Genomic DNA, 24,203 nt, shown 5'->3' on the forward strand with positions numbered 1-24,203 from the left:
TTCTTAGTGTATGCATGGCTTACTCAGGTTCCTCTGTTAAATGTTACCTTTTCAATGAAATCTACTCCAACTGACCCATTTAAATTGCATCCCGACTCTGGTACCTTCTCTCACTTTTTATCATACTTAATTTACTGACTTACTATGATTTTTGTTTAGATTTTGAATTAGAACAGGAAACAAAGGTGGAGATATTTGCCTGTTAGGGTCACTAAAGTATCCCAAAGACCTAGACTAGAATTTGAAACACGGGCTTAATAACTATTTATTGAATCACTGAGTGAATGAAGGTAAAAACGAACTTTTAGATGGCAAAAACCTTCAGTGGCCAGCCATCTAAGTTTTCTAATAAAGTTAAAACTTTTTACCTAGAGAGAATAATAAGTAATGTTATTGGTATACTGGGTGCAGTTAGATAACCAGTTAGCTTTCTTGATAAGAGAGCCTAAATGTGCTCTTTTTTAAATTTTTAAACTCTCTCCCCCTTTAAAAGACTAATCATTGTTCAGTTCTGCCTGCTATGCTTTTCATAGTAGAGCTCTTTACCAAATTGGCTTGAATTAGATATTTTCACTTGAACCATTTTAAATGTGTTTGAAAACTTTTTTATTTAAATGAAAGTTGTCACAAACCTTTTTTCTTTAAAATTGATTTTTCACAAAATGATCTTCAATTTTTTTTATACATTTATATTTTCATAGTGTTAGGTTTTTGAAAATATATTTGTATGCAGCAGTTGCATTTCTTTATGGCTTTGATTTAAATGGTTTGTCATCTTTGTTGTCTTTGTATAGCTGATAAATCAGTGGGTTTTGTTGAACAACTCTCCCAAATCAACATCACATTGCTCTAACTATGCAAATGAATACTACATGCAAATTAGAAATTACTTTTTTTAGTAGTGTTACATCATAAGAAAATAGAGAAACCTTTGCCTTTTCAGTGAGGTGTTCACAGAAGTCTATTACTGTGTCTAATGTGTATTTGCTACCTGTAGACTTGTAAAGATTAGCACAGTTTTGTTCAGTGACTCTTACAAAATGTGCTTACACATTTATGGATAAATGAATAGGTACTTCCCTTTCCTTCACTCCCTTTCTTCCTCCATCCCTTCTTTCTTGTTTTCCTTCCATTTAACACATATTTGTTAAGTGTTTGCTATCTGCCAAGAACTCTTCTAGGGTTTTTGGATACGCTAACAAGTGAAACAGTCTCTGTCCTCATGGAGGTTGCTTTCTATTGGAAAAACATTGTTTGTCTCCTTCCACCCTTATCTATCCCTTCTCCTGCAAAAGATACTTAGGGGACATGATATATTATGTGAGATGACTTGTATGCTGATTTTTACTTACATCTTAAGAATATGAAGTACAGGGAATTCCCTAGCGGTCCAGCGGTTAGGACTTGGTGCTTTCACTGCTGGGGGCCGGGTTCAGTTCCTGGTTGGGGAACTAAGATCCCACAAGCCACGCAGCGGCCAAAAAAAAAAAAAAAAAGAATATAAAGTACAAATAAGTTGCTAAATAAAGAACAAATTGGTGGGGAGTTAGAAAGCAGCCCCACATAATCGATTTTTTGTATAACTGCAGCTTAACCTTTTATGAGAGAGACTTTAAATTCTTAGGTAGATTTTTTTTCTATGAGAAAATGTGTAAATGAGATGTTTATTTCTATGAGAAAATAAATAAGCTTTCCTGCCTTCCTAACTTGGGTATAGGCAGTCATAAGTTCCATTGTAAATGTACGTTCATGGTATATGTATATTGGTATTTTGGTATTTAATTTAAAAAGGCGAAGAGGTATTGGTGCTGATATTTAGTCAGTTGACTTACCTTGCTCTTTCACTTGCAAACTGTTCATAGCTACTGTTCAATCTGTTTTTGCCTTTGTGTAGTTTATATGAGTAACATGCTTTGTGAAGTATATGCCTAATACAGAAACAGTGAACAACCTGGAGCATTGTTTCCTACTTTTGAAGAGTGTTGTCAGTCAAAACTGACATATAACAAATAATTCATTCCTCCTTTTATTTATTATTCATTCATCAAATATGTGAGTGTTTACTATTTACCCCCAGTCATGTTGTAGCTGCCTGGTATACCATCGTAAATGTGATGCACCAGTTAACTTCTCTCCTGGAGCTTCCATTCTATTGAGAATGGACTGATTGTTAAAGAAACAAGAATTTCTAGTTATAAAACATTGGCTAAGTAAAATATAAGCTGTGTGGTATTGTATGTAAATTTATTATAGGTTTTTAAAAGATGTTTATAGTTTTATGTATATATTGAATTTATGGTTTTTATGGAAACTTAAGATGCTATTCTAGTTACCAAAGTGTGTGTGTGTATATTTCATATCTATAAATAGCTTTTCTCTTATGTGTAATTATAGTGTACATATAATTTGGGGTGTATAATGTATTCAGGAATGTAATTTCTATGTAACTATTCAGTGGAATTGCATCATACACACATTTAACTTATCACAAATTCACTGCCACATTGGCAGAAAATTAAAGGATTAATTAAAGCAACCCAAATACTTAAGTTTTTTCGAAAGTGCTGTTTATTACATATTGCATTTAAGTGTGTATAGTTATATTTTCATTTTTATTTTTATTGTAACATAAAACTTGTCATTTTATTTTATTTTATTTTTATTTTTTAAATTTATTTATTTATTTATTTATTTATTCTTGGCTGTGTTGGGTCTTCGTTTCTGTGCGAGGGCTTTCTCTAGTTGTGGCGAGCTGGGGCCACTCTTCATCGCGGTGCGCGGGCCTCTCACTGTCACGGCCTCTCTTGTTGAGGAGCACAGGCTCCAGACGCGCAGGCTCAGTAGTTGTGGCTCACGGGCTTTGTTGCTCCGCGGCATGTGGGATCTTCCCAGACCAGGGCTCGAACCCGCGTCCCCTGCACTGGCAGGCGGATTCCCAACCACTGCGCCACCAGGGAAGCCCCTAAAACTTGTCCTTTTAAATATTTTTAAGCGTACAATTCAGTGGCATTAATTACATTCACAATGTTGCATAACCATCACCACTTTCTATTTCTAAAATCCTTTTATCATCCCAAACGGAAACTCTGTACTTATTAAACAAAAACTTCCCATTCTCCCTCCCCCTCCCAGCCTCTGTTCTGCTTTCTGTGTCAGTGAATTGCCTATTCGAGTTACCTCGTATCAGTGGAATCATACAGTTTTTGTGACTGGCTTATTTTACTTAACATAATGTTTTTAAGGTTCATCCACATTGTACCATGTATCAGAATTTCATTCTTTTTGCGGCTGAATAACATTTCATTGTATGTATACACTACACTTTGTTTATCCATTCATCTGTTGATGGACTCGTGGGTTGTATTGTGAATAATTCTGCTATGAATATTTGTGTACAAGTATCTGTTCACATCCTTCCTTTCAATTCTTTTGGTGTATCCCCAAAAATGGAATTGCTGGATCAGATGCTAATTCCATGTTTAACTTTTTGAGGAACCACCAAACTGTTTTCCATAGCAGCTGCAGTTCTTGACATTTTATAGTGTTTTTTTTCTTTTCTTTTAATTTTTATTGGAGTTTAGTTGATTTACAATGTGTTAGTTTCAGGTGTATAGCAAAGTGAATCTGTTATACATATACCTATATCCATTCTTTTTTAGATGCTTTTCCCGTATAGGCCATTACAGAGTAATGAGTAGAGTTTCCTATGCTATACAGTAGTGGCCCTATGTTTTGGTTTTTTTTTTAACATCTTTATTGGAGTATAATTGCTTTACAATGTTGTGTTAGCTTCTGCTGTATAACAAAGTGAATCAGCTATATGTATACATATATCCCCATATCTCCTCCCTCTTGAGGCTCCCTCCCACCCTCCCTATCCCACTATAGTGTATTTTATACAAATCTTTTGAACAGTGTCCTAAGTACAAAACCATGTATACAGCACTTTATGAGTGATAAGGAACTTTTGAGCATGATTTTGAGTGTATGATTTTTATTTTGTACACTTACTACATGGGAGGTTTTTGGTGATGCAGGAGCATTTTTATGTATGTCAGAATTTGTACTGTGCTGTCTGCTTAAAATAGCCAGGACATGGAACCAACCTAAATGTCCATCCACAGATGAATGGATAAAGAAGATGTGGCACATATATACAGTGGAATATTACTCAGCCATAAAAAGAAATGAAATTGAGTTATTTGTAATGGGGTGGATGGACCTAGAGTCTGTCACACTGGGTGAAGAAAGTCAGAAAGAGAAAAACAACTACCGTATGCTAACGCATATATATGGAATCTAAAAGAAAAAGAAAAAAGGTACTGATGAAGCTAGTTGCAGGGCAGGAATAAAGAGGTAGACATAGAGAATGGACTTGAGGACATGGAGTGGGAGGGGGAACCTGGGGCGAAGTGAGAGTAGCATTGACATATATACACTACCGAATGTAAAATAGATGGTGGGAAGCAGCTGCATAGCACGGAGAGATCCGCTCGGTGCTTTGCAATGACCTGGGGGGGGGATAGGGAGGATGGGAGGGAGGCTCAAGAGGGAGGGGATATGGGGACATGTGTATGCATATAGCTGATTCGCTTTGTTGTGCAACAGAAACTAACACAGCATTGTGAAGCAATTATACTCCAATAAAGATCTATTAAAAAAAAAAAAAAGACTGCTTAGAGTTGAGCCCAAGAAAAGTCTGCCCCAACCAACACATGCTTGCTACTCTGCTCTCTGTCTCTGGCTCACTTGTAACCTGAAGTGGAGGACTGCCCTTCCCCCAGCTCATTGTGGTCCCCCCGCACCGCCCCCGCCACCATTTCTGGGATTTGTAAGTAATAAATCTTATAACTTAAAAAAAAAAAGAATTTATACTGTGTTGTGTTATTAGTTGCAGGTGATACAGAGAACAAAAACTTAGATAATGAAGTAGAGATTTCCTGTAGACTTTAAATTTTTCAAAAAGTAATGTCACTTTTATTTTTGGGGCATTTGCACTATATACCGAAGAATATGCGACTGAGCCTTCAGTAATCATAACTTCTGTCTTACCATATTGGAAAGGACATGGGCTTTGAAGTTGGCAGTCTTACTTTTGCATTGTCTTTAACACCCCTCATTTTATTTGTTTGTTTATTTTTGAATTTTTATTGGAGTATAGTTGATTTACAGTGTTGTGTTTCTGCTGTACAGCAAAGTGAATCTGTTACTCAGTTATGCATATACATATATCCACTCTTTTTTAGATTCTTTCCCCATATAGATCATTACAGAGTATTGAGTAGAGTTCCCTGTGCTATACAGTAGGTCCTTATTAGTTATCTATTTTATACATAGTAGTGTGTATATGTCAATCCCAATCTCCCAATTTATCCCTCTCCCTCTTTCCCCCCTGGTAACCATAAGATTAAACCCCTCATTTTATATATGAGGAAACTGATAGTGGCAAAACTGGGTCTGCAGACCAGGATTCCTGAATTGTTTATAAATACATATACCATTTTTTTCTTTTTAAAAAACTTATATTTTGAAATAATTATAGGTTCATAAGAAGATATTTCATTTTATTTTTCTTCTAATTATTAACAAAAGTCAGATTTAATTTTCCTAAAAGAGATGAAAATAATTTCTTTTTTTAAGTTTGGCCATTTGAATTGCAAAAATGTTTGTTGTAGCAATACAGATAATACAGATTTTCAAAATAAAATTTTGTCTTTTGTGATATGGATAACATTTTGGTGTATAACCTTCAATGTGCTTTATTTTCGAGAAAGAAATATATACACAGAGTTTTTATGTTTACGTGGAAGTAATTATATATTTACGTTAGTCTCCAGTTTACTTTTACAAATTAAAAAATCCTATATAATAGACATCTTCTGATTCAACACACATCAACCTTACGGCTATATCATTATTTACTTAATGATTTGCCAACTGATGAATAGTTAACATTGTTTGCAGTTTTCTACTCTTATGAACAATGCTGCAAAACATATAGCAAAGTACTTGGTGCACATGTGTGAGTATTTATGTAGGATAGAGTCTAAGGTGGTTTAAGGGAGTGGTTAAAAGCACAGATGTGGGGCTAAGACTTCCTGGAATGAATCCAGGCCGCACCACTTAATAGCTGTGCAATTTAAGGCAAGGTACTCTTTGTGCTTCCATTTCGCTTTGTAAAGAGGAGCTTAGATCAGTGATAATCTCTGCTTTGCGGGCAGACTAACTTTGACAGGCTGGTGGGGGAAAAATGCTACCTCACTGTTTACTAACTGAAGAGGTTGATCATCTTTTCATATGTTGTAATCATTTGTAATTCTTTTGTGAACTACTCATCGTACTCTGTTCTCATTTTTTCTTTTGACTTGTTTGCCTTTTAAAAATTGCTTGTAAGATTTCTTTATATATTCTGGATAGTGACTCTTGTATACAGTGAATATATCCTTTACTCTGTTGCTTGCTTTACTCTGTTGCTTTAATTTGTCTGTTTTTTTCTTTTCACATTGCTAAGTTGATCATATCTATCTTTTATGAATTTCTGTTTCTGCTTAGGAAGACTTTCTGTATCCCAAGATTTTTTAAAATTCTATTTTCTTCTAATACTTTAATAGTTTATTTCAATGTATAGCTCTTTAGACAGATCATATGGGATTTATTTTGATTGCAGTGTGAGATAGCTATATACTGTTTCTTTCTTAAAATGGATAGACCAGGATCCTGTTACTGCTCTTAAATTGGGTCCATCCTCGCCATATTGATTTGTTATACCCCCCCCACACCTGTTTAAAATAAATTTATTTATTTATTTTTGGCTGCGTTGGGTCTTCGTTGCTGTGCATGGGCTTTCTCTAGTTGTGATGAGCAGGGGCTACTCTTCATTGCGGTGCGTGGGCTTCTCATTGCAGCGGCTTCTCTTGTTGCAGAGCACAGGCTCTAGGCGCTTGGGCTTCAGTAGTTGTGGCTCACGGGCTCAGTAGTTGTGGCTCACGGGCTCTAGAGCACAGGCTCAGTAGCTGTGGCACACGGGCTTAGTTGCTCCACGGCATGTAGGATCTTCTCAGACCAGGGCTCGAACCCATGTCCCCTTCATTGGCAGGCGGATTCTTAACCAGTGCGCCACCAGGGAAGCCCTTGTTATGTCCCTTTTATCAAATATTAAAATCTCATTAATTCGTGGTTTGTTTATAGATTCTCTATTTAGTTTCTTTGATCTTTTGTCTGTTTTTGTACCAATATCAAATTATTTGTTACTGTAGCTTTGTAGTACAGTTCAGTATCTGATTGTGCAGATCCCCACATTTCTTCCACAAAAGTTTCAAAACATGTCTCGTGCATTTACTCTTTCATGTAAACTTTAGAATTAGTTTGTCAAATTATGTAAACAAACAAAATATCTCCATTATTTTGACATAGCGTTTTAATTTAACAGTGACTTTAGCCTGAAAACTTTCAATTCTCCATAATCTAAAAAGATAAATTATTTAATTTTTAAAAAGACTTTGAGGCATGGAGGTCTATTTGTTCTCTTCCCCCTTTCTGTAGGCATTTTGTAGCATTTCTATAATAAAAAGGAATATTTTAATTTTGTTTAATACGTGTATATTTTCCCAGAAGTGAATTTTTCATTGGCATATTAATACATATTTAATTGTAAACAATTAGGTTCTATGGCATATTTTTTTCAGGTCTTATGTTTTCTGTGGTAATGGTTTGATATTAACATGTAATTACAGGTAACTGAAACTGCTCTTCTTCATTAGTTTTATTTTGTAAATTAGGACACATTTTAGACTACTATAATACTCTTTTAGTTATGTGGCAGTATTACTGCTAGCTTTTAGGTGAAAGATAAGACAGTTTAGAGTATGTTTTAAGGTGAAGATGTTTCTGTATAGTATTTATTCCCCTAAAATATGCTATGATTAGTACTGGTTAGTATTAAATGTTTTAGGTAAAAAAAAGGAAGTTCTTTTCTGTTTCTGTTGAATCAAAAAATTTAACAACCTCACGCCTTTTATCGTGACATGAAGAATATACAGAATTCCATCTTCTGAGATAGCAAAAATTGACCTGATTAATATTTTTCAAATTTTTTATGAAATTTGATTCTTGATCATTGAATATGCCATTTTTTTCAGTAGTAAGCAGTATATTTTGTTTTTTCTTATGCAGGTCTTTGAAGTTCTACAGCTTAGTTCCTAGCGCTGAACCTCCTTCTCCCTTAAATTATTATAAACTTTTGCTGCTGTTTAATAAACGTGAAGATGTCTCGCAGTCCTGATGTGAAGGAAGACCCTGTGGAATGTCCTCTTTGCATGGAGCCCTTGGAGATAGATGATATCAACTTTTTCCCTTGCACCTGTGGCTACCAGATTTGCCGATTTTGTTGGCATCGAATTCGCACTGATGAAAATGGGCTTTGTCCTGCATGCAGAAAGGTAAATACTCCAAAATAACTTTGTGTTTAGTTTTTTTCCCCATGCCTATGAGTAAGTAGATTTAAAAGACTGTACAACCCTCAGATGAGATGATGTGTAGCATTGTATTTTTAAGATTTAATGAAGTGGAAAGAACACTGCCCTGGGAGTCAGAGTCTTTATTGTTAACTAAGTGTATGACCTTGGTGAAGTCACATAACCTCTCTGGTTGGCCTTAGTTTTCTTATCTGAGGAGATTGACAAGGTTGCTGGTGCTGGCTGTTTAATAGGATTAGGAGTAGAGAGAGGCAGTAGATTTAGATAGGATGGTGTGAAATTGGAAAAACACAATCAGTATTACATCTGGGGGGAAATTTGCTTTAGTGTTTTTTTTTTTCGTCTGTTTGTTTGTTTTGTGGTAGAGGGCCTGTCACTGTTGTGGCCTCTCCCGCTGCGGAGCACAGGCCCTGGACGCGCAGGCCCAGCGGCCATGGCTCACGGGCCCAGCTGCTCCGTGGCATATGGGATCCTCCTGGACCGGGGCACAAACCCGTGTCCCCTGCATCGGCAGGCGGACTCCCAACCACTGCGCCACCAGGGAAACCCTGCTTTAGTTTTCTAGTACAAGATAGTAGAGAAGTTTTGATGTTTACTAAAAAAGATCATGAGTTAAAATGAAAAGAGAAATCCTGGTTTAGTAGGTAATACTTACTCATTTGTTGGTCCTTATGACAATCCTAGGCTGATAGTGCTATCCCTATTGTATGCTTAAGGAAACTAGGCCTTTTAAGTAACTTATCGAAGGCATCTATGGGTAGTAGGTTTGGGGGTCAAATGCAAGTCCTTTGAATCCTTTCTAAATCTAAAAAATCTGTGATTTTTAAAATAGTGTTCTGGGTTTTGTTGTTTTTATAAGCAGATGCAGCAATTACAGTGTAGTAAGTGACGTATTAGGGTGAGTAGGATTGCTGCATCTCTGTTTTGAAGGACTTTGTTACCACCTTAGGGATTAATGCAAATAGCTATTTTTTGCCTTATCTTTAATGTCTATTTGTATGATTTAAACTTTCTGTTGTTTACCCATTCAAAGAGCTCTTGGTTCATTATTACCAAATTTTGAGAATTGGAAATGTATTTTAGATACCTAGATTATTAAAAAAAATAATATCTCAGAAGGCAATGCATTGTCCAGTTGTTTTTTTTTAATCTAGTGGGTAGTACGTATATTATATGAATGAAAAAAGGTGAGCTCTACTTAAATGTTAATTAATGTAGTTTGTATATATATATATGTTATATAACAGTAGGTGTTTATAATATATATATCTTTTTATATAGTTCATATACTTTAAGAATGTGAATGGAAAGGTAAATGAAAACGATAACATTAGCTTTTTAAATTTGTGTTAATGAATTTTAAAACATTCAGTTGTATTTTATTTTATTTTATTTTTTTTCAGTTGTATTTTAAAAATCAGTTCCCCATCATTCCATTAGAGGACAATTGTATTGAACTATTATGTTGAAAGTGGTGACTTTCAGGATAACCTAAGACTATTTGAGGAAATGGCAAAGAAATTCATTTCAGTTTTAAGGGATTACCTAGAATCACCTCAAATCCTTAGAAAGTGGAGCAAAAAATAGAAAAAAATTTAAGGTTAAAAACTAAACAGAGTAACTTCAGCAAAGCTGGTTGTTAGTAAAAGGGTTCCTTTCTGGGAGGACTAGTGTGAGGAATCTGGAGGACAGAAGGCCATTGGGATCAATTTAAAGAAAAAGTGTTAACTCAAAAACAAATTCAGGAGCAGACTGTTGAAAAAAGGAAATAATAGTGACGCTTCAAGATCCTAGGAAAACTGTCAGTGTGGTTGGTTGAGTACAGAGACATTGGAGCAACAGTCCAACTTTTATGGTAGCAGATACAGATGCCCTCTAGTTGGAACACTGATTATAAATTTAGGTCAGAGCCTTAAAGGGGATAGAAATACCCTGGAGGAACGAGGACCTCCTATGCTCAGAAGATGAACTATTAACATACCCTTTTGAGCTGTTTTTCCTCTCTGTGGTCACAAAAAAACATCCTGCAGCAAACAGAAATAGCATTTTATAGACTGGTTGACAGAGTTCTTACATGTGCAGCAACCAAGAATCAATAGGTATTTCAGGAAAGCCAACATTATGGAAGGGAAGCACAAAAATCAGTATATAGAAGAATCTAACATAAGTAAGCAAACAGAAAGAAACTTTTTCAAGTGTCATTGGTACCTCTCAAAGAGGTAAGAGAGAATGACATATTCATGTAGAAGGAACATTTTTTTTAAAAAACAGAGATCTTCAAAATGAACAATCTTATAGATAGATTGAAGAAAAGAATGTGAACACAGTTCAAGAGCAAATTAGCGAGTTGGAAGATTGTGCTGAGTATTTTTTTGTGGGGTATAGTGCAGAAAGATAAAAAATAGAAAGCATGAAAGAAAAGTTAAGCAATGTAAAAGAGAGATCTACTGGTTCTAATCTCTGCTAAAAGAAGTTTTAGAAGCAGTGAGCTAAGAATGGATCAGAAGAAATAATGAAAGAACTAATAGAAGAAAATTACTCACTATGAAAAGCAGTTGTCCTCAGATTAGAAGGGTTCTGTAAGTATGAAGCAAGATGACTGAAAAATATCAACATCTATTTACATAATTGTGGGATTTTAGAATATCTAGAATAAAGACAAAGTTCTGAAAGTCCATGAGAGAAAAATACATAGATCACAAAGGAACAAGAATAAAACTGATGCCAGTGTTTTTGTTTTACAACCATAGAAAAGAGGACACAAATGAAAAATTTGTTTTTCCAAATTTTTGAGTGAAAATGTTTTAATGAAGAATTCTCAATTTCATTCAGATTTGAAAGCATAATAAAACATTTTACAGACATACAAAGATTAATCAGGTTTAATATCCACTATACAATACAAATAGAAGAGTTGAGGATGACTGCAAGATTTTGAACTGAGCAACTAGAAGTAGAGAATGGCCATTAATTGAGATGGGGAAGACTGCATCTTCTAGGAATAGGGTTTTTGAGAAGATCAGGAACTCGGTTTTAAACATGTTAAGTTTGAGATTCCTATTAGAGACTTAAATGGAGATATTGACTAGACAGATGAATATTCAAGTTTGGTTTGGGCGTGGAGATATAAATTTGGGAGTTAATCAGTATATAGAATATTTTTATAAATTAATGACACTGGATGAAATCACAGAGAGGGTCAGTGGAAAAAATGAGAGATTGTCTAAGGATGAACACCAAGGCTCTCCAACATTTATAGAAAGAAAAGAAAAAAAAATCCAGATTAAAGAAATATGAGACAACCTCCTTTTGGGTCTCCAAGTTAGAATCTTTAGCTGAGGCACTTATTGTTAATAGTCAGACCAGGAGTTTTTTTTTGTTTTTGTTTTTGTCTTTGTTTTTTTTTTTTTTTTTTTTTTTCCACATTTTATTTATTTATTTTCAGTTTTGTGACTTTGCCTTTTTATTTATTTATTTTTTAATTAATTTTTTTTTAACATCTTTATTGAAGTATAACTGTTTTACAATAGTGTGTTAGTTTCTCCTTTACAACTGTCTTTGTTTTTTAATTTCTTGTTGACTTAATATCCACAACTCTTAGAACCTCTCCTTAGTCTCTTAACTACCAGACTTTGCTCATACCTGTCTCATGGCATGGGTCACGGAAGGCAGACAGTGCAGGACACACAAAGTCTTGTAATCTGGCTTAGCTTTGCTAGAGAGTGCTGAACACACGTAATTATGAAGCTGCCCATCTCAGTCAGGGACCAGCAAATCTTTACATCTCTGGAGCCCAGCCTCAGTGGTTGTGTTAACACAGAAGGAAAGCACAAGTGTTTCTGGAGAGGACCATGAAGCTACAATTTAGATACAGCCCAACCCTACAGGGAGAAGCCTGTAGAAGGCGTTCTGTGAGATGTCAAATTGAGATGATTTAAATAAACTTGGAGATGCAGGTGGCGCTAGTTGAAGCCAACTCCTGATTTTGGCTCACAAGATGAAACCTGTCTGTTTGCAGAAAGGGCCTCTTTTGTTTTAATAGCTTTGAAAAGCAGAGAGCGAGGCAGGTTTTAAAGACATATGAAGTTGAATGTTTCTCTTTGGTCCTAGTTGCTGAGCCTAGTGGGGTCAAAAGGACCTTAGTGCTTCCCTAAACAGGAGCAGGTCATTCCTTAGACTGCCTTTGCATGTCCTTTTAGTGCAGCATGTCTGAGAAAAATATCTGGTGGAAGCAGCAGATGTGGGAACATGGGTGGTTTACTGATGTAGCACCATACAAAATTGGCTCACATGGAAATTAGAGACTGGCCAAGGAAATGAAAACTTCAACAAGGGTATTATTTTCACCTCAGAAATAATAGAAGATATTGAATCCATGAAACAAGAACAGTATGGTATAAAAAATTCAGTGAATAAGAAACAGTTATTGAAAATTAAAATATGATAGCAGAAGTAACTCAAGCAAAGAGTTGAAAGATGAAGTTGAGATGATCTCTTAACAAGTAGTGCAAAAAGGCAAAGGAGAATGTTTGAGAGAAGAGATAACTTTTATTTGAGGATCAGTCCAGGTCACATAACAAATAAGTTAGTATTCTAGAAAGAGATCACAATGATACAGAGGAAAATTGTCTTCAATAATATATGATTGAAGAATATTCCCAGGACCAAAGGACATATTTTCAGATTAAAAAGGCACCAAAGAATATGAAAACATTAATTCAAAAAGATATATGCACTGTTATGTTCCTTGTGGTATTATTTACAGTAACAAGATATGAAAACAACCTAATTGTCCATCAGTGGATGAATGGATAAAGAAGATGTGTCTTCCACACACTGGAATACTACTCAGCCATCAAAAAGGTGGAATCTTGCCATTTGTGACAGCATGGATGGACCTTGAAGGGTCCATGCTAAGTGAAATAAGTCAGATGGAGAAAGACAAATACTGTATGATTTCACTCATATGTGGAATATACAAACAAAACAAAATAAATGAACAAACCAAATAAAAACAAACACAGAGAACAGAGTAGTGGTTACCAGAGGGGAAGGGGCAGAGGGGGAGAGTGAAATAGATAAAGGGCATCAACTGTTTGGTGACAGATAGAAACTAAATTTTTGGTGGTGAGCACGCTGTAGGGTACATAGAAGTAGAAATATAATGTTGTACATATGAAACTTACAGAAGGTTATAAACCCGTGTTACCTCAAAAAAAACAAAAACAAAAAACAAACCACCAAAAAAGCAAAAACGCCCGTCAAGTGCCAGGCACAAACTTTTATTTTTAAGTATCAAAATACCAAAGAGAAAGAAGTTCTACAAGTTTCCAAAGAGGAAGAAGTAGGTTGCACCTAGAAGATCAGGAATCAGTCATTTCAGACTTTTCTAAATCAAGTCTTAAAGCTAGAAGGCACTTCTGAAGGAGATTTATTTTCATTTTAGAACTCTGTATATGCTTTACTGTTAATTAAGTATGAGGGAGTTATGAAAAGACATTTTCAGACCTGAAAGTTCTCAAAAATATTTTACCTTCTGTGCATTCTTTCTCAGAAATTTACTAGAGGATATGCCCCATCAATATAAAGGAATGAAGAAGAGAAAAAAAATACATGGGTTAGAGGAAATAGGTAATCAAACATAGGCAAGAAGCAGTGGGATTTCTTGGATGATGGGGAAAGATGAAAGATGTGACCTGTAGAGGGCAGTTAATCCAGAATGTGGCAAATCAGAAAACTCCAAGGGGAATCTCTACAAAAAGATCAAAATGAAAGAATACTTGGTGTTTTTAAAGAGAAATGTCTTGTGAAGCCATTTCAACAATTGGAGGAAATTTGATGGTTGAATTAGTAATAAACACATAGAGATCTGATTAGACAAAACACAGTTATTAACTCTACAGGAAACAAAAACTTGTACAGAAAAGGAAAAGTAATCATATTATGCTGCAATGGCTCAGATATAAAGTATGGGTTGAGATTTATTTTTTTTCCATACAGATATCCTGTTGTTACTGCATCTTTTGTAGAAAAGACTACCCCTTTACTTTTGAATGGTTTTGGACTCTCATGAAAATCAGTTGCTCATAAATGTGTCAGTCTATTTCTAGAGTCTGTATCTCATCCACTGATGATTATGTCTATCTTTTTGTCAATACCATACTGTCTTGACTACTCTAAATCTTCAAATCTGTTATAATAAAAACTCAAATTTGTTATTCTTTTTAGAATTTATTCTGTATATCTGAACCTTAGCCTTTCCACTTAATTTTTTTAATTAGCTTGTCATTTTGTACAGAAAGCCTACTGGAATTTTGGTTGAGTTGCATTGAATAAGCAGGTCAATTTGAGGAAAAATGACATCTTGAAAATGTTGACTCATATAGGTCATGAATAAGTTTTATCTTTCCATTTTTCTAGGTTTTAAACATTTCAGAAACAATGTTCTGTAGTTTTCATGTACAGAGTACAGCATGTTTTATTTGCCTATAACTATTTTTTTTTGGGGGGGGTATTCTTTTTTGGATTTTTCTTTTTTGGTCACGCCACGCGGCATGTGGGATCCCAGCTCCCTCACCAGGGATCAAACCTGTGCCCCCTGCAGTGGAAGGGTGGTGTCCCAACCACTGGACCACCAGAGAAGTCCCTGTGTTTTTTGAGCTTTGCCACATGATACTGTTTTTAAAATTCCATTTTCCAGTTGTTCATTGTCATTATGTAGAATAATTGAATTTTGTTAAATAGATTCATTAGGATTTTCTAAATAGATGATCACATCTTCTGTGGATAAAGACAGTTTTATTTCTTTCCAACCTTTATTTCTTTAAATTGTTTTTCTTGCCTTATTGCAGTGGGTAAGCCCTACACTATAACCTTGGATAAAAGTGGGAAGAACACATATCCTTGTTTGTTCCCAGTCTTAGTGAGAAAACGTTGAGTATTTCACTATTAAGTATGGCACTGTTTTTTTGTAGATGGTCCTTATCAGGTTGTGGAAGTTTGCTTTTATTCTTTGCCTACAGAGAGTTTTTATCATGAGTGGGTGTTGCATTTTATCCAGTGCCTTTTCTGCTTCTATTGAGATGATCATGTGTTATGTCCTTTGTTCTGTAGAAACTTATTTAGGTTGATTTTTTTTTTTTTTTTTTTTTTTTGTGGTACGCGGGCCTCTCACTGTTGTGGCCTCTCCCCTTGCGGAGCACAGGCTCCCGACGCACAGGCTCAGCGGCCATGGCTCACGGGCCCAGCCACTCCGCGGCATGTGGGATCTTCCCGGACCGGCGCACGAACTCGTGTCCCCTGCATCGACAGGCGGACTCTCAACCACTGCGCCACCAGGGAAGCTCTAGGTTGATTTTTTTAATCAACCTTCCCTCCCAAGGGTAAATCTCATTTGATCATGATGTATTATCCTTTTTATTTTCAATTTGCTAATATTTTCAGGAGGAGTTTTGCATCTGTGTCATGAGAGGTATTTATCTGTGGCTTTCTTTTATGTTGTTTTTAGATTTGGTACCAAAGAAATACTGGTTTCAGGAAATGTTTCCTCCTCTGTATTCTGAAAGAGTACATGTGACTGGTGTTCTTTTTTATTTCCTCCCTAAATTCATTGTTTACACTCACTCTATCAGGGTGTCTTCAGGAGGGCTGTTATGAAAACTGGCTACCACAGAATTCCTGTATGTAGATTTCTGGAATTCTTTTTGTACTAGTTACCCCTTTGTGGTATTTTGCCCCATAAATTTCAGTTGCCTCAACCTCTTCAAATTTTGAACACTGTCCCCCTCTGCTCGTTGTGACCATTGGACCCAGTGCCAAGGTCCAATAAGTGCCAGAAGAGCAGAAAACTGGGACACTTGTGGTTTTCATCTGTCTTCTTTCTTTTCTCTCAGAGGTCATAGACCTGCTGTTCACTGTCTGTGTTGTTCAGTGTCTGAAAACAGTTATTTCATATATTTTGTTTAGTTTTCTAGTTGTTTATGCTGGTAGCCCTAGTCTGTTACCATCTAATCTGCCATGGCTGGAGGGCGAAGTGTATAAATAATATTTGAACTTCATAATAATGTAATTGTGACCCTTGACCTAACCAAAATTAGGATGGAAGTTTGGAAAGTGGGCTTGGAATGTATGGTTAGGCTGGCTGAAAGAAATCTAAATCTTCAATTTGCATAATGTAATAATATTTAATACTGAAAAATCAGGAAGTAGCAATACAAGCATGTTATTTAATGATGTGATAGTAAATGACAAAAGAATCATCTAAAAGAATAAACAGATTATTTTTAGGGGGAGGCAACTGTTGAGGGGGAGGAAGGATATGGGGAACTGCTCTTTTTCCTAATAAACCTTGTAGAACTGTTTGACTAGGAACACATATAAGAAAAATATTAGTGAAACTAGGGGAAAAAAGATAGAGTGGGCAAATGGAAATCATAAGAAAGAAAGTATAATAGTACTGATATTAGTTAGTCATAATCAAATTCAAGATCAAACACATTTAAAAAAGATAAAGAGGATATTTTTCTTACTGATGAAAGGTCCCCTAAAGTCACGAAACTTTTATTTACTTAACAGAGCTAAGAAGTATATTGAGCTGATGTAAATACCAGGAGAAACTGCACCCACATGCATAATGGAGAGACTTCTAATTTCTGTATTTTAGAAATATATGAAGTACACGATAAAAAGGAAATGGAAAATTTGATTAACAGAATTAGCAAGCATGTGTGTGTTTGTGCATGCACACAACTCTGTACAAATAAATTTGTACAAAACTTTACAATACAGGTATAGGGCTTCCCTGGTGGCACAGTGGTTGAGAATCCACCTGCCGATGCAGGGGACACGGGTTCATGCCCCGGTCCAGGAAGATCCCACACGCCGCGGAGCGGCTGGGCCCGTGAGCCATGGCCACTGAGCCTGTGTGTCGGGAGCCTGTGCTCTGCAACGGGAGAGGCCACAACAGTGAGAGGCCCGCGTAACACACACACACACACACACACACACACACACACACACAAATAAATAAATAAATAATAAATAAATAAATAAAATAAAATACAGGTATAGTGGGCTCAAAAATTGACTGTTAGGCCACAATGGATATATTAATCAGTTCCAGAAAGTAGAACTCACTTGTGTATTTCTATTTATTCTTCTTGGGGTTTGTAGGGCTTCTTGAATCTGTGGATTTAGTGAGTTTCATTGGTTCTGGAAAAAAATAAGCTGTTATCTCTTCAGCTGTTGCATTTATGCTCTCTCCTTTCTTTCTGAGACTCTGATTAAATATTTTCCAGATCTTTTCACTATCTGCCATGTCTTTTAATCTCTTTTCTGTTTCTTTCTTTTTCTTCCTTTCATGCATTAATGGATGATCTCTTCTCATCAATCAGAATTTTTTTTTTTAGGTCTAGTCTACTGAGTTTTTAAATTTTGCCATTGTGTTTTCCATTTCTAGAAGTAACGTTTGTTCTTTTCGATACTCGATTTTTTTAAAAGCTTTTTATACCATGCAGATATTTTCAAGTTTGTCATATATTTGTTTAAACAGATTAGAATTATTGTTTTAAAATCTGTCCAATAATTCCAGAAGCTGAAGTCTTGTGAGGGATGTTTCTGTTGGTTGTTGTTCATGTTGTTTTATTTCTTTATGTGATTTGTTGTCTGTATCTGCTTCGTGGTTGTCATTGAATTATTTGTAGGGTTCTCCAAGGCCCAAGATGAATTTGCCCTTCTATAGAGAGGCTTTGATTTGGCTTCTGCTGGATCCTGTAAACATTGCCATTAGGGATGCCTTAAGCTTAAAGGTCTTCTCTCTGGCCAACCATAAAGGTCTTTTGTTCTCCTGGGTGCACATCTTCCCTGGGATTGGTGTCAACTTCTCTAGGATGGTTTTCTTCTACACCCTTTTCCTTTTTTTTTATCTTGTACTGACCTCTGTGTAGTTTGTACTTACCCTGAGACAAAATGAGTTCTTTGAGGGTGGGCTGGGTCTCAGCTTAACGTGGGAGTGATCTCCCCCAAAATTCTTCACCTTGATTTCGCCTTGGACTTTTAATGCTGTCCCTCTTCCCCCATTTGTTCCTCTCTCCCATTTGTTGTTACTCAGACTTTCCACTTATCTGTCTGGGTTTTGACTTTTATCCAAAAATTGTCTTGGGACTTCCCCACTGCAGATCATTATTGTTTTTAAGATGTTGGTTAGAAAAAAGTTTTATACAGTATTTTTCATTGTCTTTAGCAAGAGGAAGAGATAAAGCTGTAAATGCATTAATTAGGAAATGAAGAACAAAAATGGATGAACTTATTTCCAGGTTAAGAAACCAGAAAAAGAATAAACATTGCGACAGTAGAAAGTAGGGATTACGTAGAATTTAGTGAAATAGGAAAAAAGCAATATTTCAGTAAAGGTTAGAGCTGGTTCTTTGAAACAATGAATAAAATAAAGTCCTGGTAAGTCTGATCAGAAAATAAAACAAGACACATGTAAATACACATGTAAATTAGGAATAAAAGTGGAAACATAACTACACATATGAAAGGAATTAAATGATTACATTAGAGACTATAAACCATCTTAATTAGTAGTTTGGCAATTTGTTGACAAATTAGCACTATTAGAAATATTTTACACATTAAAAATGCTTCTCCACGGGTGTCCTATTTAACACTAGTTTGTAACATGCAGTAGTACCTTTAAAGAAAAATTTTTTACTTGTAATTTTTATTTGATCCTGTATTCCTAGAAAATTAGGTTTAACCTATCTGTTTCAGTCAAAAAGTAGACCAGATATATTTTTCTTTATATTCATTTTTAGTACTATTACTAGCTTTGTGGGTCACGGTCTCTTTCTGCAGCTATTCAAATTATGTGTTTTCATATCCCATCTTTAATCTACCTCCCTTCCTCATCTACTGTATTAGCTTATTAATTTTCTATTATTGGATTTGTAGAGTAGGTTTTTAAGGTGGTGTGAGTGTGGAGGAGGAACCATCGTGGAATTCATGGTAAACTAATTTGTTCTCCTGTGTTGGTATCTTTTTGTATTGGTATGTGTAATGTATCACTATGTAGCAGTTATATTCCAATAAAGTTGACTTAAAGTTGACTTTGAAGCCTTATGGAAGTATATTTCCATGGAAAAAACTTGGAATAACATAGAAGAAGATTGGGGTAACCAGTGTTATATACTCAACATGGTGGTGCATCAGTAGTATACTTGAAGAGAATTGATACTGCAACCCGATTTTTGGTAATTGTCATTCTCCATTTTTTTTTTGGTGTGTGTATGCATTTTTATTCTTTTGGCATTTATATTACTTTGCATCATCTTTTATCAGGATTTTACAGTGTCAGAGATTGTTAGCAAAGAAAATAATCAGAGTGCTTGTGAAATCCTTCATGTTTTCAGAAGAGTTAAAAGTTACATCAGTGTTTTTCAGACTATCTCTGAGGTAGAACCAGATTTTTTGTATCCCCCCACCCACAGTCTGTTGGTGACTGATGCAGGGTCCTATTAAGCATGCCTAGTACCCAGCTTGTGTCATGTGATTTACCACCTAAGTTCGATAACAACCACACAGATAACTATCTTATTCTTCGGAGCCCACTGATGATGTACTTGAATGTTGTGGCAATGTTAAGTTGCTATAAAAGTTTCCAAATGCTTTTTCTCAATTTTTATACTTCTCTTATCATGGGCTGGTAAGATTCAGTGCATGGATTAGACTTTGAAATGGAACTAGGAACAATCTGTATGCTTGATCCACTCAGGGAGTAGACTATCACCACTATAGATGTTAGTGAAGGGCAACAGCTTTCAAATAAACTTAATGATAAATGCTCCAAAAGGAGCTACCCAGAAATCCTGTGGTAGAAAATAGCTTTTCCATGTGCAAAGGAAAATTTTAAATGATCTTGTGGAAAGATATTTTAAGTGGTTTGTATGTAGTTCATTTTTATACTTGTGCCCATATAGCTTTGAATAGCTTCATGGGATTAAAATCATCCAGGCACATAGATTAAGATTTGAAAGGAGATAATATAGGTACAGAAGGGTGAGTGGAAAGAGAGAAAAAATTTAAATTGGGAAGATTACATCATTGATTGAAGAATTGAATTTATTGTAGTAGATCCTTAACCATTTGGTTCCTCAAATTAAAATGTAAGAACACTTTGAAATAAGTTCGCTTTTTTTTTTAAAGATGGTATCCAGTTCTTTTATTTATTTATTTATTTATTTTTGGCTGCGTTGGGTCTTTGTTGCTGTACGCGGGCTTTCTCTAGTTGTGGTGAGTGGGGGCTACTCTTTGTTGTGGTGCGCGGGCTTCTCATTGCGGTGGCTTCTCTTGTTGCGGAGCATGGGCTCTAGGCATGTAGGCTTCAGTAGTTGTGGCACATGGGCTCAGTAGTTGTGCCTCATGGGCTCTAGAGCGCAGGCTCAGCAGTTGTGGCGCACGGGCTTAGTTGCTCCGCGGCATGTGGGATCTTCCCGGACCAGGCCTCGAACCCATGTCCCCTGCATTGGCAGGTGGATTCCTAATCACTGCACCACCAGGGAAGCCCGACATAAGTTTTTTTTAAAAAAGAAAATTAGTAGTGCTAAATTTCCACTTCTAGAGAGTAGCTTGGTATTAAGGTGGCAAATATTTATTGAACCCCTAAAATGTGTGACATAAACTTTATATTTGATCCTGGAGAAAACCCTCAGGTCATGCAAAAATCAGGGAAATTACTGAGTCCACTGTTTTCTGTGCCTCCCACTCACTAGTAAGTTGGAGTATGCCTAATAGATTCAAATTTTTTAATGTGGGAATTGAATGGTATGGACGCTTACATCCTGCAGGACCACTAAGAGTTATGCCTGAATATTTAAGAACAGGATTTTTGGAGACTTTATGTTATTACTAGTAGACGTTGAGGAACATAAAAGGAAATCTCACTTTCTTAATTGCCTTCAGCATTAATCAAAGTGTGCTCACAAATTGGAGGGTGTTTGTTTTTTTAATTAATTTTTTAAAATTTATGTATGAAAAGATGGAAGTAACTTTATGTTAAAGGCATGCAAGTTTTCATGCTTGTGGATACTCCCTCCTCTCTTCCTCATTCCCACTTTTTTCTTCTTTTTTTAAAAAATAAATTTATTTATATTTTATTTTTGGCTGCATTGGGTCTTCGTTGCTGCACACGGTCTTTCTCTAGTTGCAGCGAGGACGGGCGACTCTTTGTTGTGGTGCGCGGACTTCTCATTGCGGTGGCTTCTCTTGCTGCGGAGCACCGGCTGTAGGCGCGTGGGCTTCAGTAGTTGTGGCACGCGGGCTCAGTAGTTATGGCTCACGGGCTCTAGAACGCAGGCTCAGTAGTTGTGGTGCATGGGCTTAGTTGCTCCACAGCATCTGGGATCTTCCCGGACCAGGACTCGAACCCCTGTCTCCTGCATTGGCAGACGGATTCTTAACCACTGCGCTACTAGGGAAGTCCCCACTTTTTTTCTTGATGGCAGCATTTCTGTTAATCCCCACTTCTGATATTCTGATAGGCACAGTTTCCCATTTCTGGGATCTCCTCACATTCAGCTTTTAGATATTATTATTTAGTGCGTTCCATCTTCCGTTTATTATTAACTTTTTTGTAGTAGTACAGTTGTCCCTTGGTGTCTGCACAGGATCGTTTCCAGGAACACCACACCCCACCCCCGCAGATACCAAAGTCTGTGGATGCTCAGGTCCCTTATATAAAACAGTGTAATACTTGGGTATAGCTTACGCACATCCTTCCATATACTTTAAATCATCTCTAGGTTACATATAATATCTAATACAATGTAAATGCTATATAAATAGTTGTAAATACAATGTAAATGCTATGTAAACAGTTGCTGGGTGCATGGCAAATTCAAGTTTTGGTTTTTTGGAACTTTCTGGAATTTTTTACCCCCAAATATTTTCAGTCCATGGTTGATTGAATCTGAGGATGTGCAACCTGCAGATATGGAGGGCTAGCTGTTATAATAACTGACTTACTGAATGCTTCTGTGCAGAACACAATTTTAATTACTTTATAAGTGTGTTGTCTTTCTTAATTCTCACAGAAACCCTCTGAATAAAGTACTCTGATTTCCATTTTACAGAATAGAAGACTGAGGCAGACAGATTACATAACTTTGCCAAGGTCTCTTGGTAAAGAATGATCCAAGATTCAAAACCAGGCAGTGTGAGTCCACAGCTCTTATTCAGGCCATCAGTAGTCTTGGCATTAGCAGTAGGAATGAAAACAAAATTATAATGATGAGAGAGGAAACCATTGTAAGAGTGTAATTACTAGTATTTATTGAGAGATTACTGTGTGCCAGTTACACATAATAATTGCTTTATGAGTGTTATTTTTACACCAGCCTTTAAGATTATTTTCATTTTACTTATGAGGATATGGAGGCATAGAGTTTAATTGACTTGCCTAAGACCACGTGGATAATAAGTGTTGAAGCTAAGTTCAAACTCCTGGGCCAGAGGATCTATGTATTGCTGTTTATTTGCCCATCTGTGTCCTTAGACTGGGAATGTATTAAAGAATAACTACTTCATTAATCTCCAAGCACATAGTAAGTTTTCATTAAATATTTGTTGATTGTAATACATAAACCCATTTTTAGATGAGAGAACTTATACTCTTTGCCTCTTACACAGTACCTTAGAAGCTTAATTTTCCTGTAAACTGTGTGCTAGGCATTGTAGGGAATACCAAGATTGTTGTTTTAAATTTTAGAACCTTTGGTGATGTTTCAAGTTTCAGCACAAAAAGTGGTTTAAATAGTATTTTAAAACAATTCTTTATAACATTTGACTTTTATTAAATAAAAACTGAAAAGATTCAGAAAAAGGGAGTTGTAACAAAGGGAGATGTGATGTGCATACACATCATCTAGAATTTGATCATTGTTATTCATACAGTTTTCTGTTTATTTAATGCTAACTTCTATATTTGTTTTATGCCTACAGCCATATCCAGAAGACCCAGCAGTTTATAAACCACTCTCCCAGGAAGAACTGCAAAGGATAAAGAATGAGAAAAAACAGAAGCAAAATGAGAGAAAACAGAAAATATCAGAAAATCGCAAACATTTGGCTAGTGTACGTGTTGTACAAAAAAACCTCGTCTTTGTTGTAGGTCTGTCTCAGCGCCTAGCAGACCCAGAGGTAAGTCTTCTTCTCTTTTCTTTCTCAACTTGGCATTTTTTCTTTTTGTTTATTTGGAAATAATAGCTGACTCTGCCCAACTGCAGGATTTACCTGAAAATATTAAAACTTAGGAGAAAATGGGAAATATTTTTTTAATAATCACTAAGAAACCGATGACCAGTTGTGATCTTAGGCAAGTGTATTAATCTTTCTTGGCTCATTTTCTTCAGTTGTAAAACTAGGCAGTTGAACTAGATCTCTAAAGTCCCCTTTAGTGCTAATAACCTGTGAAAGTTGGATAATGGTTCTATTTTGCTCTTAAGGCTAATGTGACATGACTACTCTGTTTCCTCTTTTCTGTAGCTGTATTAAGGACCAACAGTGGAGATGCAGTTTCATGAACTCACCAAAGATCCGTATTTTGTTTATAAAATCGTGCCCAAGTAGTGAACCTCGGTTATAGAACAGTGATAGAACTGTTGCTATACTGTATCATCATTCTTTTTTTTTTTTTTTTTTTTTTTTTTTTTTTTTTGTGATAGCGGGCCTCTC

At 35.9% G+C, this 24,203-nt stretch overlaps 1 protein-coding gene across 10 annotated transcripts in view; it reads left to right on the plus strand.

Annotated features, from left to right (window-relative positions):
- Positions 1-24,203, plus strand: part of CNOT4 (CCR4-NOT transcription complex subunit 4) — a 145,989-nt gene that overhangs the window by 56,027 nt on the left and 65,759 nt on the right. For all 10 annotated transcript variants that reach the window (XM_028489709.2, XM_007111879.4, XM_007111877.4 and 7 more), the window contains 2 exons: positions 8,173-8,438; positions 23,472-23,669. In XM_028489709.2, coding sequence (XP_028345510.1) covers positions 8,265-8,438; positions 23,472-23,669 — 372 coding nt within the window. In that variant the 5' untranslated portion in view covers positions 8,173-8,264. The remainder of the gene's footprint in view (positions 1-8,172; positions 8,439-23,471; positions 23,670-24,203) is intronic.

Source organism: Physeter macrocephalus, chromosome 5 (genome assembly GCF_002837175.3).
Source record: "Physeter macrocephalus isolate SW-GA chromosome 5, ASM283717v5, whole genome shotgun sequence".
Taxonomy (NCBI): Eukaryota; Metazoa; Chordata; class Mammalia; order Artiodactyla; family Physeteridae; genus Physeter; species Physeter macrocephalus.